Source organism: Leptonychotes weddellii, chromosome 2 (assembly GCF_054177405.1).
Source record: "Leptonychotes weddellii isolate Sample4059 chromosome 2, ASM5417740v2, whole genome shotgun sequence".
NCBI classification, from domain to species: Eukaryota; Metazoa; Chordata; class Mammalia; order Carnivora; family Phocidae; genus Leptonychotes; species Leptonychotes weddellii.
The window spans coordinates 167,724,092-167,738,753 of NC_138370.1; the positions used below are offsets into that span (position 1 = coordinate 167,724,092).

At 44.6% G+C, this 14,662-nt stretch overlaps 1 protein-coding gene across 1 annotated transcript in view; it reads left to right on the forward strand.

Annotated features, from left to right (window-relative positions):
* The first annotated feature begins 3,564 nt into the window (after positions 1-3,564).
* The window catches only part of TAPT1 (transmembrane anterior posterior transformation 1), a 61,367-nt gene continuing 50,269 nt past the window's right edge, over positions 3,565-14,662 (forward strand). Inside the window, exon 1 of the mRNA XM_081813175.1 lies at positions 3,565-4,312. Within this exon, the coding sequence (XP_081669301.1) occupies positions 3,565-4,312 (748 nt within the window). The remainder of the gene's footprint in view (positions 4,313-14,662) is intronic.

Sequence of the window (14,662 nt, forward strand, 5' to 3'; positions counted from 1 at the left end):
GTAACAGTAATCATCCCAAATACCATTTCAGTTGCTGTTAAATGCCACCTTAAAGCAGTGTTCTTAGACTGAGGTATGCATAGGTACAATATGGGAAACTTGTTTAAAGTGGGTTTCTATCCTGAGACCTGTCATGAGTACTGGAAAGGTCGAACACTATGGGTTCTCATAAAGGGATGCAGAACTAATGCATGGATCATAAACAAGGTACATTAAAGACTTATACATCTTTGTTGTGTTATCAATAAAGTTACCACATTTTAATTCCCTGCATTCAGATTTTAGCCCAAATTACAAAGTCATTCTGTAATTAAGGATTTCATACTTTTCTATAAAAATCTTCATAATATAGGCATATTGAGCTATTTTTAACCCAAGAGTCCAAGAATCTGCAAAAGGGTTTGCAAGGATGTTATCCCAACATTTTGGAAGAGGCCATTAGGGTAATCTAGTCCAATATGCTATAAGGGGGGAAAAAGAAGCATAGAGAGGTCACATGTGTTATCTTAGGTCAAAAGACTCTCACTGGAGAGTCAGAGAGAGTATAGGCCTTTTCTTGATTCAGGATCCTTGCAAGTCATCAAAATACTTGATGTTTTTGGGACTCAGGAAAAATATATAGAACTAATATCAAACATATTTATAGGCATATATATAAAGTGCTATTGAGCTAAAATGCTTTATAGTTGAAAAATAAAACCTACTAAGTTTAAATGAAAGGAAACATTCAAAGTTATCATTAAGGAGAAAGAAAAGGGGAAACTTATTTATTTATTGGCTCCTACTACAGAATAGGTAGGTATTGCCCCATTTACCAATGAAAGGCACTGAGAATCAGTTTATAGACTTCACAAGATAGTTTTCTGGAGTTTGAATCCATGGCTCATGCACAATGGGTTCAATTTATTTTGTTTAGTCACAAAATCAAAATTATTGTCTCTAATTACTAAAATATGGAGTTATGCAATTTATTTTTTTAAATTGTGTATACTGGGGCGCCTGGGTGGCTCAGTTGGTTGAGCCTCTGACTTGGTCTCCGCTCAGGTCATGATTTCATGGGTTGTGGGAATGAGCCCACACTCCCCATGCCCCCTTCCATCTCTACACTCAGTGGGGATTCTGCTTGAGTTTCTGCCCTCCTCTCCCTCTTCTCCTAAATAAATCTTTAAAAAATAGAATAAAATTGTGCATACTACTCACCAAATTTCCATTCTTTTTAAAAATGGTATTTTGTGCTTGTCTATCTTCAAAACACAATAGCCACATGATAGATATTACAACCAGAAGGTACAAGAATACACAATTAAAAATATGTGCAGCAATTTTACAAGCTCTTAAATTTCTATCAATTATGCAAGTATATTAAAATGTAACTTTGAATACATAAATTCCTTTCCTAAGAAAGGTTTCTTAGCTTATTGAATTTTTCCCTTCTCTTTTACATGTAAGATTCTCCCCAACTTCTTGTTCTTACTCTTCCCTTTCCTCCACTGAAAGTACTTCTCACGAGTAAAGTTATTTCTTTGACCAGCAGCTGGGACAGTGACATGTGAACAGCACACCAGCTCATTGTTTGCTTAATGGTTTAAATTACTATACCTCATTGTCATCCAAATCCTGTCTTTCCCTTGTACTTTAACTCAGAATGTAATCTGATGTCTCTTTGATGGTGAGATTTGTCATGTTTTTAAAATATCCCTAATGTTTTCTAAAGGTGGTATTATAAATCTAGGCTTATATCTTTTTACAACTGATATAAAAAAACATTATGATATCTCAATTGCTATTTATTTTCCTTGGAGAATTGGTTCTTCTGTGCTGTGTAACGATTTCTTACATGAGATTATTTGTAAGTCAGTATTTTGAGGATTTAGAATACACATTTGAAAACACCCTTTCCTGGATTCTGAATTAAGTTGTAGATGGTTGAATTAACCCAAAGAAAATAAATTTTTGTATTACAGTGAGATATTTGATTATCTAATCATCAAAACCTATACAAGGGAAGGATAGTGTTAAGTGAAAAAAAAATTTTATATTGTTTTCAAAATGTTTAGTATGTTGATTTCATAATGGGTTTGAAATTGTGCAGTTTCACAAAGTATTAGATCAAATAATACAGCTCCAGTGAAAAGACCCAACTGATGAGAAGCTACACATCCCTTAGTTTTCCCGTCTTCATTTTGCTCCTCAGCGTGTGACACCTTCATACCTAGACTGTACACAGCTGCTCCTTTCCTCTTTGCTATTTAAAAAGGATAGGCAGCCTTGGCCCGTGATTTTCCTTGGGCCTGATAAAGAAAATGAGAGAAATCCATTCCTATAACTGGCTGCCTTAGGAAACAGAATGATTCTTTCCCTTCCAGCTCCTGTTGAGTTAAAGGCAGGGGCAATAAGCCAATAAATACGGTGAGGCAGTAAATGAGAACTGACATAAACAAGCAATAAACTTCTACTTCCTTCTTGAAATCAGTAAACAATGGAATGGGGATGATATTATACTATAAAAGATCAGAGGATAATACAATTTGAGCTATAAGGCATCTTAAAGGTCATAAAATTTTCAGTATTTTTTCATCTTCAAAATGATTCTGAAGACTTGTCCAGAACATTTGTTTTTGATTGATTAAGGCTCAGTTTTGACTAAGTATAACACAACAGAATTTCATGGAGGACAGTCACAGGAATGTTTGGAATTCTATTCCTGTGAACTGTTGTTTTATGAAGGAGAGTAAGGATCTTCCAAAGATTGGTTCCTCCTTTTCCAGGGTGGATGAGGGTCAGGTCCCACCTCTGGGGCCCTTTTAGTCCATCTTAGTCCCTCACCTGGGCTCTTACCCTGCTGTCAGACCGGCAGGTGGCTGCTTTCGGCATGCTGCCCCCAAACAGCCCACTGTTAAATTTGCTGGGTCTGCAAATTTAGGCACTCACTAGTGACAACAGAACCCTCAAGGTTCTCTGATGAATCAACAGGAGCTCAATTTTGCTCTATTCATACCCGTTTATATCTGGCTGTCAAGTTTAGGTCTAGGGAAAATTCCGGGGAGCTTAATGTTAGGGGAAGAATTACAACTTCCCTTTTGCACAGGTCGGTTCTGAAGTTGGCAAACCGACCTGCCACGGTCACCCTTAATAAAGCACGCAACAACCACGTGGGAAGCAGGTAGCAAAGTCCCTCGGCCCCTTCACTGGGGCATCTTCACTTGCACCATTCCTGCGGCGGGTGGTCTCGACACCGCGCTCCGTGCGCAATTACTCGCCAGAGCCGCAAAGGACGGGCCAAGTAAAGCGGCCGCCCAGGTGATGGAGCACCGGCACCGCGGCGGCCAAGGGCCGTACCCCAACCCGAATCCCGAAAAACAGCCTAATACACCCGCGGGAGCATGAAATGCACAAGGCACCCGGCTCCTCGGGCTTCCCCTCCGCGCCCCCACCTGTAGGGCAGCATCCCCGAGCTCCTTCTTGCCCGAGTGTTTTGGAAACTGTCAACGGAAACCCAGAGGCCAGGGAATGTGACGGGCGACCATAAATATGCAGAAGAGATGGAGTCCAAATAGCGGACGTATGGAGTCAGGGCTCGCGGAGGTCGGCGATCTGGAGCCGGGCCCTCGCTGCCGGGGCCGCGCGGTCGCTGCCAAGACCGGGCAGGCGGCGCCGGCGCACTCCGGGCACCGAGCCTGCAAAAGGGACCCCGGGCGGGCGGCCGGACACCTCGCAGACGACAGGCAGCGGGCGCAGCGACCGCCGCCCCGGGGCTCCTCCGCCGACCCTCCGTCCGTCGCCGCGCCCGGCCCCCGACCCGAGCCCCGGAGGCGGCCGCTCTCTCCGGCCGCGCGGCCCAGCCGCATGGAGCCTGGCGCTGTGTCCCGGACTGCCGAGCCCGCCGCGGCGCGGGAAACCACCTCTCGCCACACCGAGGGCAGGAAGAAAATGGCGGCGGCCGTGGCGGCGGCGACGGCAGCGGCGGCCTCCCACGCGCCGCTGACGCCAATGGCGCGCGCCGGCCGGCGAACCGCGGATGGCGGCGGCGGTGGCGGCGGCCCGGGCTCCGGCGAGGGGCGGGGCGAGGCCGGGAGGGGGCCGGCCGGAGGCGGAGGCCGGGCCGGAGGCTGGAGGGAGGTGGCGGGGACAGTTTGTTGTGCTCGGAACATGGCGGGCGTCGGCGATGCGGCCGCCCCGGGAGAAGGCGGCGAGGCGGAGCAGCCGGGAGGCGGCGGCGGCGGCCATGGGCCCCCGCCGGCGCCTCAGCACACGGAGACGCTGGGCTTCTACGAGAGCGACCGGCGGCGGGAGCGGCGCCGCAGCCGCGCAGGTGAGGCGGGCGGGAGGCGCTAGGCCGCGCCGAGGGCGGCGGGCAGCGTCTTGCGATCCGGGGCCCTTGCCCCGCGGCCGCAACTGCCTCCGGGGCCGCCCGGGCTGTGGGTGCGCGAGCCGCCGAGGCTGCTGGGGGGCTCCGTGGCTGCGCGGCCGCTGACAGCTCGTCGGGCGGGGTCGGCGCGCGGCCCCGGGGCCCCCGCGGCACGCGCCCGGCCAGGTGTGTCCGAGAGACCAAGCTGCGGCCCGGGAAGTTCTGTCCTGGGTCACTTGACCGCTTTTGAAAGGTCCTTCAGAAAGACCCCCGGGCTATGCTCCCGCCCGGTGTCGTTGGCGAGCACCTTCTACGTCGCAGGGAGCTCCAAACCGAGAAGCTCAAGGCTGATTTCTTAATTATTTTCATGCCAAGGTGACTTTTTCGTTGTGTATTTTAAGCGAACTTGAGCCATAGAAACCTGTTAACTTGCCCTCCAAATGTGTGTTCCTCAGCCGCAGCTAGCAATGTGGTAATGACCGTGAAGTTCAGTACTTTTGCCCAGAACAGAAATACGTAGAAACCTCTCTTCAAAATGTTACCTGTGAACTTTTCCTAAACCGAAACGTAAGCCTCTTAAAAAAAAAAAAGGCTGTATAGGAAAAGATGCCTTTGTGAATCCTACTTTCAACGACCAATTTTAAGCATTTTGTTAGAATATTATTTTTTAAACTGTGGGATTCCTTTCTTTAAAAAATTTAAATTGCATTTGTATTCATACTGTAGTTGTATATTAGGCTTCAACGAAAAAGATTTTGAGATACATGTTTCATTGAGTATAGTGATCACATTTACATTTTTATGTAATTCTAAGTTTTAAACAGCAGCTGAGCCATAACTCCATTAAATTTCTTCTCCAAAAATTGCTTCTGGTGGGTAGTAGGGGCTCTATTAGCCATTATTTCCTTCAGTTCCTGCAAATGAATGTTAAGTCCTAAGGCTTACTGCATCACTGATTGTACTTGAATATTGAAAAATGTAGGAATACTCAGATACCAGAAGGTTGATCAGGTGAGATCCTGTGTGATTTGCTAATTGTCAGAAGCAGACAAAGGTTAGATTTTGAAGAGGTCTGTATCTTTGAAAAATAAGTACAGACTGTGCCTTGTTCAGTCTTTTTCAATTAACCACTTAAAAATTCTCAACTGTTTGGTTTAGTTGTCAAATACTTGCTTTCCAGAGTATTTACTTTCTCAACTGGCAGGATCTAAGTAAGACAGTATTAAATCTCTCAGCTGTCTGTTTACTGACTTGGACTTCAACCTTAAAGACGCTCTGGTGCAAATGGAAACAAGAATGGCCAGGTTTCACTACAATGGCTTTAAAATATTTCTGAGTTTCAGGAAAGCCAATATTATAAAAGCCTTTTTTGTTGTTGTTTGCATACACAGAAAATGAAGTTGTCAGGAGCCTTTTGATGAGCACAGATGTTAGGTTTTTGGAATAACCCCTAACACCCCTTTCCTAGCCCTTCCGGAGATGGGTCTGAATATCTGGTACCACGGCCTTCCGCAGACTTCGCACCACGCACGCATTCTTCATCAGCATGAGTTTCTGAGCGTGGTTTACTTAACCTGTTGGAAAGTGGACTTTTAACCTAGTTGCAGAAAGTCTTTATCCGGGAGACACTTCCAGCTTTAGTTGTTGGGGTGGCCCTCGTTGTTTCCCTAATTCCATCAGTCTTGTGTGAGGAGAGATGACCGTGGCAACTCTTAGGGATCAAGACTTAGGTAAGAATCTCAGGAATATTTCAGCTGGGGTCACCAGCCAGTGTCGGTCCATGTGGGCCCCAGGTGTCTCTACTCTGCTAGGCACACAGATCTTCCCCTGCTGGCATCCACCCTCTAACTGATGCCGCATTGGTTGGAGATTAGAATTCTTTCAGTCATTCTTAAATACCCAGGGTGCTGAGCGGCTCTGCTTCACATTGCTGTTCTACCATTGCCCCTTTCTACTGCTCTGTAACCTTTCCCTCCTCCCTAGTGCAGTGTTTAGAAAACTGTTCCCTAGGGGCTGGCCTGGGCCAGAGGGCCTTTGAGTGGCACCACCTAGTGTCATGTGGGAAACATTTCTCCCTGAATCCAATGTCTTCCAAGCCTCTGTGCTTATACTTAAGGTGTTACTTGTCCATTAAAAAAAAATTTTTTTTTTAGTATAGTTGGCACAGTGTTGTATTAGTTTCAGGTGTACAGCAGAGTAATTCAGCATGTCTGTGGGTTATGCTGTGCTCACCACAAGTGTGGCTACCACCGTCACCATACATGTCCTTTTTTTTAATTCTTATGCTGCCCCTGATACTCTAGTTCCTCCTCTCCAGTTTAGTGCAACCTTTGTTTTTCCCTTTGAAAGTCACAATCTTAGTGTCTTGGTGGCCTAACCATCAGTTAGTTCCAAAGTCCTTTTTACTATTTCTCCCAAGGAATTTAGGGGTCTTATAAATGTTTGTTGGCCTGTCCCAATAACCTAGGATACCATGAATGAGTACACTGACTAGGTGCCTATCCACACCCTCCCCATCCAAGTAAAATAATTCAAACCATAGTATTTGAGGTTAATATTTTTGTTTTATACCTATCTTTGTCCATTTATATGTCTAGAAGATATATATGAATATTCATTTGTGTATAAGCCGTTACATATACCATGTATGTGTATCTACATAAAGTGTAAGCTTTCATTTTGTTTCTTATTTCAGACTCTGAATTACTTGATTCTCTGTGCTCTGACTTTGGCTTACATGTAGCCTGGCGGTGGGTTGAAACTGTTCCTCTGGTACTGGTACTTACACCCTAAGAGTGCGAAAGGGATATTCCACTCATCATACCTGTCTCTTTCTCTCTCTCAGAACGTTCATTGTATATTCCACTGTTGCTTTATGTGGTCACAGTTCTTGGACTCTTGGTATAGTGCAGAACTACAGATTCATCTCTTCCTTCTTCTTTTGTTCCTGCTCTTAAAAATACTACCAACTGGGGCGCCTGGGTGGCTCAGTTGGTTAAGCGACTGCCTTCGGCTCAGGTCATGATCCTGGAGTCCCGGGATCGAGTCCCGCATCGGGCTCCCTGCTCAGCGGGGAGTCTGCTTCTCCCTCTGACCCTCCCCCCTCTCATGCTCTATCTCATTCTCTCTCTCAAATAAATAAATAAAATCTTTAAAAAAAAAAATACTACCAACTTCTGTTGTCCTTTTTGACATAAGCTCAGATAATAAGTACATATTACCATAGTTTTGTACTCGTTCCCCACTTTACTCATCTGTAAAAGTTCTAAGGGGGAGAGTTTCTATATAACCATGTTCCCATTTAGGAATCTACATCTAGCAAGTCAACTTTGAACTAAGAATTAGGCAATCTGTTCTTGGCCTGGTTCGGTTGTTAAATTGCTCTTAGACTCTGTGCTTGCTTAGACCACTTGCCTAATTCTTTTGGCTCTGTTTCATGACTCCACTACTAAATGGTTTAGTATCTGAAGTACGTAAGTGGGCTCTGGTGCCCGTGAAGACTTAACAGTAGAAGAACTGGTGTAAAATAAGCGTTGTACCTACCAGTGAGGATAACAATACCTATATGATGCAGGTGTTGGAATATGCATAGGGATAGGTGTTGCTTGTAAAACAAAAGAGCTTAAAGTAAGGTCATGGGTGAACAGTATTGTGTCTGATTTCAACAGTGCTGTGGAACCCGTGCTTTTCCTTTTGTTTAAATGGTGGCTCTTCCACTTTTAGAGCTTACACTTGTTACCCATCTCCTTTGCTGCTTTTCTCTTTCTTTACCCATTTTAGACCTCTTGCTTTACCTCCGTGAGGGAATGAGCAGAGGCAGGAAGAAAGCCTAAACTCCAAAAAGCCAACTGAGCTCCTTTTTACGGTTACCACAAAAGACTTTGAGTGGGACAGAGGTTTTAACTGTTCATATTCTCTACGCCCTATTTTTGTGTAATTGAAAATTTAAATTCTTATTCCAATTAATTTATTTTTATTAAAATACCTTTTCATTTAATTGGTCCTTATCCTCCATAGAATATGTTACATGGTTATCCCTGTGGCCCCAAACTTATCCTCATGGATGATTAAAGGCTGTTGTTCTGAAATTATACTCTAGTCAATTAATATCTCATTTACAAAGGGAAGTAATGATAACTGTAAAACTGACTGGGAAGTTACTTGGAGTAACCACCACAACCCTGAGATAGGTAAGGTAGAGTTAACTTCTCTCTGACACACTATTGCTCTGCTTTTAAAACTCTCACTTGCTTTATTTAACTAGCACATGTAAATTAAACAAGCAATGAAGTTATTCATTTTAGTCTTTGACTGGGCAGTATCCCGGCTTTTTAAAATGTTTAACTTCATCCTAGTTTACCCTCCAAAATTCATCCTTGGCGGCTCCTTAGTGGCCCAGTTTGAGGAATGCTTGGGTGAAACAGGTCTTTGGAAAGACTGTAGCATTGACTGTCAGATTACTGACATTCTGATCCCACTTTCAGTCCTTAACCCTGAAACCTTGTGACCTTTGAAACAGTCACTACTCTTTGTGTCCCTGTTTTCCATCTATAAATGTATAAATTAATGAATATTCTACCTATTCCTTACTTCCCTAAGTGAGACTATTTAGAAGCAGTTTGAGCGTCTTAAAAACTTGAGTGGTACCTTTACTATTATTTGACTTAGGAAGACAGAATCACTGTTGTATTGATTTCAAATGTGCCTTGTACAAGGATGAACCTCTATGTTTGTGTAACAAACTTACATGTAATATTTTTACGTAACCTTAGTAAAGTTTATTACCATTTTATATTATTTAAGACTATGGAGATTCGCATGTTTTATAATATTTTCCTAACAGTTAACCAATATTACTTTCCAATTTTTTAATGGTCAGTCCTATCTTAAGAAAGATATATTTAGACATATTACTTAACATTTAAATATATTTATGATTACTCATTACTTTTAATTAATACTTTTGTATCCTGGCTTCTTATTTCTAAACCAAGCTATCCCAGAAGATAATTAAACATAACCTTCTTTTAGGGATGAGGAGGAAGCAATTTATACTGTACTTTTTCTCAATTTAAGATACCGGAACATAGAGCATTTCTGCAGTAAAAGGTGAATATTGATTAAAATACTCTGGAGGAACTGATTTGGATTTATGATTGGTATTATTTTCCATATATGAAATATTCACAAGTGGCAAAACTTAGTTCTTCTAATGTAGAAGCACTTGTTTGTATTAATAAGTATTTTTAAAAGACGTGCTGACATTTCTTCTTGGTAAGAACTAGATAAATGAACTAAAATTGGTTGACATCTAAAAAGCTAAGTCAGTGTTCGGAAAATAAACATTTGGATTATTTTATTTTGGAAAATGATTTGCTTTTAAAATATAAAGACAGATGTTTGGCATAACAAGTGAGAGCGACTTTTGCTAAGAAGGAATGAAATGCCACCACAGTACGGAAGAAGTTAAAGTGGACCAGAATTCTTGAGGGGTGGCACCCACAGGTGAAGGAACAACAGCCTTCTTAGGCTATTAGCCAGGCAGCTGTACCCAAATATCACAGGTTAAGTAAGTTCAGACAAATCTGTAGAATGCTAGACAACAATGTTTAAAACAACAAGTACAAAAACAGTGAACCACAGCTGTACTTTGGAACAGAAGATTAAGTAGCATCCTGCAAAGCCTATCTATGGCTAGGGAAGGTGGAGCGGCTGACAGAGCAGCAGGGCTAACTTAACTAGCTCAAGCTGCAGGGCAACGTAAGCCCCTTCTCCCTCAGTATGAATCAAAGGGCTCTTTCTGGCCGGTTGAAGCCAGGTTAGGGCAAGGTTATCTTGTGGGGTAGATGGATGCTAATTATGGTGTAGGGGAGAAAGCACTCTGGACTTGGAGGTCAGAGATCCAGATTATGTTCCCAATTTGCATCTTAACCTTTCAGTGACTTTGGACAAGTCTCTTAACCTCTCTGATCCTCAGTTTCTTCGTTTGTAAAACGTGAACACCATTATCTTGCTCTCTTTAGCTCTCAGTTGTTGTGAGAATTTTATGAAGTACTGTGTGCAAGACCTTTGTAAACTGCCTCTTGGCATAAAGTGGGAGGATCCTAATCCCTTAAGCAGGGCCAGTTTTACAGGAGTGGGGGAGAAGAAGGTAAGATAAAGCTTCCGAAATATTTCACTCCATGAAGCTTGGTTCTTTTGTTAGTATTGCTTTAGTGTATCTTTAAAAACCATTTCCTAGCCCATCAGTATGGTGTTAATTATATGCAGGCACTCCTCAGATTCAGGACTCACTGGGGGCTGGACATTGGGAAGATCAGGATTCGTGGTGCCTGCTTTCAAACAGCTCATGAGCTGGTAAGGGAGCTGACCAGTTAACCGTGTTAACTTCACAGAAGTAAACCCAGGGTGCTGTATGTGAAACACAGAGAAAGAGGAGGATGGGGGCAGGGGGGTTTCCAGTTTTCTAGAAAGTACATAGTGGCCTGTTTACAAAAGCACTTGAGACAATGATAGGCAAAATAATCTAGTGCCACCTGCACCCCAGTGTTGATAGCAGCAGTGTCCACGATAGCCAAAGTATGGAAAGAGCCCAGATGTCCATCAACAGATGAAAGGATAAAGAAGATGTGGGGGGTGTGTGTGTGTGAGTATAATGGAATATTGCTCAGCAACCAAGAAGAATAAAATCTTGCCATTTGCACCGATGTGGATGAAACTAGAGGGTATTATGCTAATCGAAATAAATCAGAGATAGACAAATACCATACGATTTCACTCATATGTGGAGCTTAAGTAACAAAACAGAGGAGCATAGGGGAAGGGAAGGAAAAATAAAATAAGGTAAAAACAGAGGGAGGCAAACCATAGGAGACTTAGCTCTAGGAAACAAACAGGGTTGCTGGAGGGGAGGTGGGTGGTGGGATGGGGTAATTGGGTGATGGGTATTAAGGAGGGCAAGTGATGTGATGAGCACTGGCTTTTATAGGCAACTGATGAATCACTAAATTCTACCCCTGAGACTAATAATACAGTATATGTTAACTAAATTGAATTTAAATAAAAAATTAAAAAATAATCTAGTGCCAAAAAGCACACGCTTTGAGGATAGACTGCTTGATTTTGAATCCTGGCTCTCCCGCTTTCTTCCTGTGTGACCTTGGAGACCTCCTTAACCTCTCTATCCCTTGGTTTCTTCATCTGCAAAGTGGACCTAACAGTAGAATATGCCTCCTGGTTGTGAGAGCTGTGCACTAAAATGTTTTTATCATTTTGATTTTTTAAAAAATGTTTATTTATTTGACAGAGAGCGAGAACAGGAACACAAGCAGGGGGAGTGGGAGAGGGAGAAGCAGGCTTCCTGCTGAGCAGGGAGCCCAGTGGCGGGGCTCGATCCCAGGACCCTGGGATCATGACCTGAGCTGAAGGCAGACCCTTAACGACTGAGCCACCCAGGCACCCCTCATTTTGATTTTTTTAAGTGCATACTTTTAAATTTTCCATTGTGGAATTTAAATGGGTGTTTATAACTAAAATTCTTGCATTTCTAGAAGTAGAATCCTCACATACCACTGTTTTATATTTGTATTATAGTTAAGACACTTTTGTAGGTTTATATTGTACGACTTGTTTACAGAAAATTAGTTATTAGGTTAGCTAGTTTGTTGAATATACTTATTTGCCCCATTACCGTTTATCCATGAAAACAGGAGTGCAGAAGCAGCATCAATAAACACTAGGGAACCCCCAAACCAGAATTGAGTACTACCTCAGATCCTTTGAAATTACTAGTAAGGAGTTCAAGACCTCGTGTCATGCTTTGCAGTTGTTTTGTGCTTTCATGCAGATCCTCTCTCGGTCCCTTGGCCATCCTGCGTGGACCCCAGGCAGGTTCTAAAACTGCTCCAAGCCTCAGTTTTCTCTTCTGTGAAATTGAGACCTGTGATGTGAGCCAGGGTCACAGGACTCATGTGTGATAGAGAGAATGCCAGAACCCCCTTCTTCTGATTGCTAATCCCTGCTTTTCTTGTGGATCATAACAAAACTCTTATTATGGTAAAACTCGGTCAACTGCGTCATCAGGGAAGACGCCACTGCGGAGGATAATTTTCTAAGTAAACAGGGTATAGCTGTCTCAATCTTTTGATTTAGTTTGCTGTTTTAAATTTAAAAATCCGTAATAGCCTGTTGCTGTATTTCCTTAACACAGCTGACATACTAGCAGGCTGCCCAGCTTCACTCCCTGCCCTTCCTGTGGATAACGCAAGCATCCTTGTCCTGCAGCCCAGGGCGCTCACTGGCTGTGCTTGCCAGCATGGCACCCTATCCTTTTAGGGGGGACGTTCGGATACCTGGTGGGTGAGCCTCTCCAGTCACTTAGACACACACACAGCCGGGAGGCTCCTTATCTGCAGTGGCAGCTGCGGCCAGTGAGGCGTCAGAGCTCGTCACTCTTTTCCTACTCACGCCCAGCCTCGGGAAAGTCTGTCACAGGCTGTTTTCTCAAGAATCTGGTATTCTCTCTGCTTTTACCACTTCTGATTTCTGATTCTGTTTTTGTTCTCTCTGCCACACTGCTCTCTGGTTTTTCCTCCTCCTTTGATCTCATATAGTCTTTGAGCAAGCGTGTATTGAACACCTGTGACGTGCTGTACCCCGAGGATACAAAGGAAAGGACAAAACGAGGCCAAAAATGAGTGTGGTGGGTAGAAGCGCCAGAACAGGTAGTCGCTGTGCCAGCCGAGTGGGGAAAGGCTGCATTCTGTTCAGAAAACCTGGGGATGGCTTCACAGAGCAGGCGTCTGTCCGTGGTCACCTGTGGGAAACTGGAGGGGAATTCTGTTCCAGAACCACCTGGAGTAACCGCAACCCTGAGATAGGTGTCAACCGACTGCCCTGTTCGCAAGAAGTGAAACGTAGCGTAACTAGAGAATGGTGACCTAGAGATTCAGCGGAGGCAGGTGTGGGGCATGCCTGAGAACATAGCCGGGGGCCAAGTTGTAGGGGATCGGGTGTCACCGCCGCGGAGGTGTAGGGCCTGGCCTGCAGGTGGCTGAGAGCACTGAAGGGGGCCCGCAGCCGGTCTGCCAGCATGCTGCCTCTGGCTGCCCCACAGGGTTAGGGCTGAAGGGAGGAAAGACTGGAAGAAGGGCATGAGTCAGGAAGCTTAGGTGGGAACTGGGGTGGGGGGGGATGAGAAGGACCAAACTAGGGTGGCATAGAGAGAGAGGGGTAAGTGAATAAATGTGCCAGACGACAAGTCATTGGGGCTTCGTGAGAGGAGAAGGGTGACCCCAAGCTTCTAACACACAACAGTGTCACTGGTGGTGCACGAGCTAAAGTCAGGGCTGCAGGAGAGGGTAGATGGTGGGGGAAGATCCTGAGCTCCGCTTGGAGGTTCAAGGTAAGGGTGGGGGGCTCCAGGTGGAGTTGCCCAGGAGGCAGCTGGAAATAGGGGTCCAGGTTCCTGCGGTCAGATATGGTGACTTCAGGATTCAGATGATGGTTTTAACCTTAGACTGTCCAAAGAGAATAGGAAAAAGAGAGAAGGACACGCCAAGGAATAAGAGCTTTCAGGGATGGCCGGCGTTTCACTCTGACTGGTGCTTCGTTAGGACACAGTGATGGGAACACTGAGCCGGCAAACCCTTGCAGGTCAGGTGGGGGAGAAGCTGCCAGAGACACCCAGGGCCGAAAAGTCGGGCGACTAGAGAGGGCAGCGCCTGTGGTGGAGGGTGGCAGGCAGGAATGCGGACGGGAATCCTGGTGAAGTGACCTTTGGGGCTCGCTGCTGTCAGTACAGTCTGTCCTGCCTTTAGAGAGGCCTGCTGCTTCTCAGATTTTACATGAAAGGATTGATGTTTATGACATATTTATTGATCTATATCAGCTAATCAGAACTTCCTTTGCTTTCTGGGGCGCCTGGGTGGCTCAGTCATTAAGCGTCTACCTTTGGCTCAGGTCATGATCCCAGGGTCCTGGGATCGAGCCCTGCATCGGACTCCCTGCTAGGTGGGGAGTCTGCTTCTCCCTTTTCCCTCTGTGTTCGCCTGCGCTCTCTCTTGCTCATATAAATAAATAAAATGTTAAAAAAAAAAAAAAGCATAGTCTTTGCTTTCTAATTGGAAGACTGAACTGAATAAAGAGTATCTGTATACATTTTTTAAAAGATTTTATTTAGGGGCACCTGGGTGGCTCAGTTGGTTAAGCGACTGCCTTCGGCTCAGGTCATGATCCTGGAGTCCCGGGATCGAGTCCCGCATCGGGCTCCCTGCTTGGCAGGGAGTCTGCTTCTCCTTCTGACCCTCCTCCCTC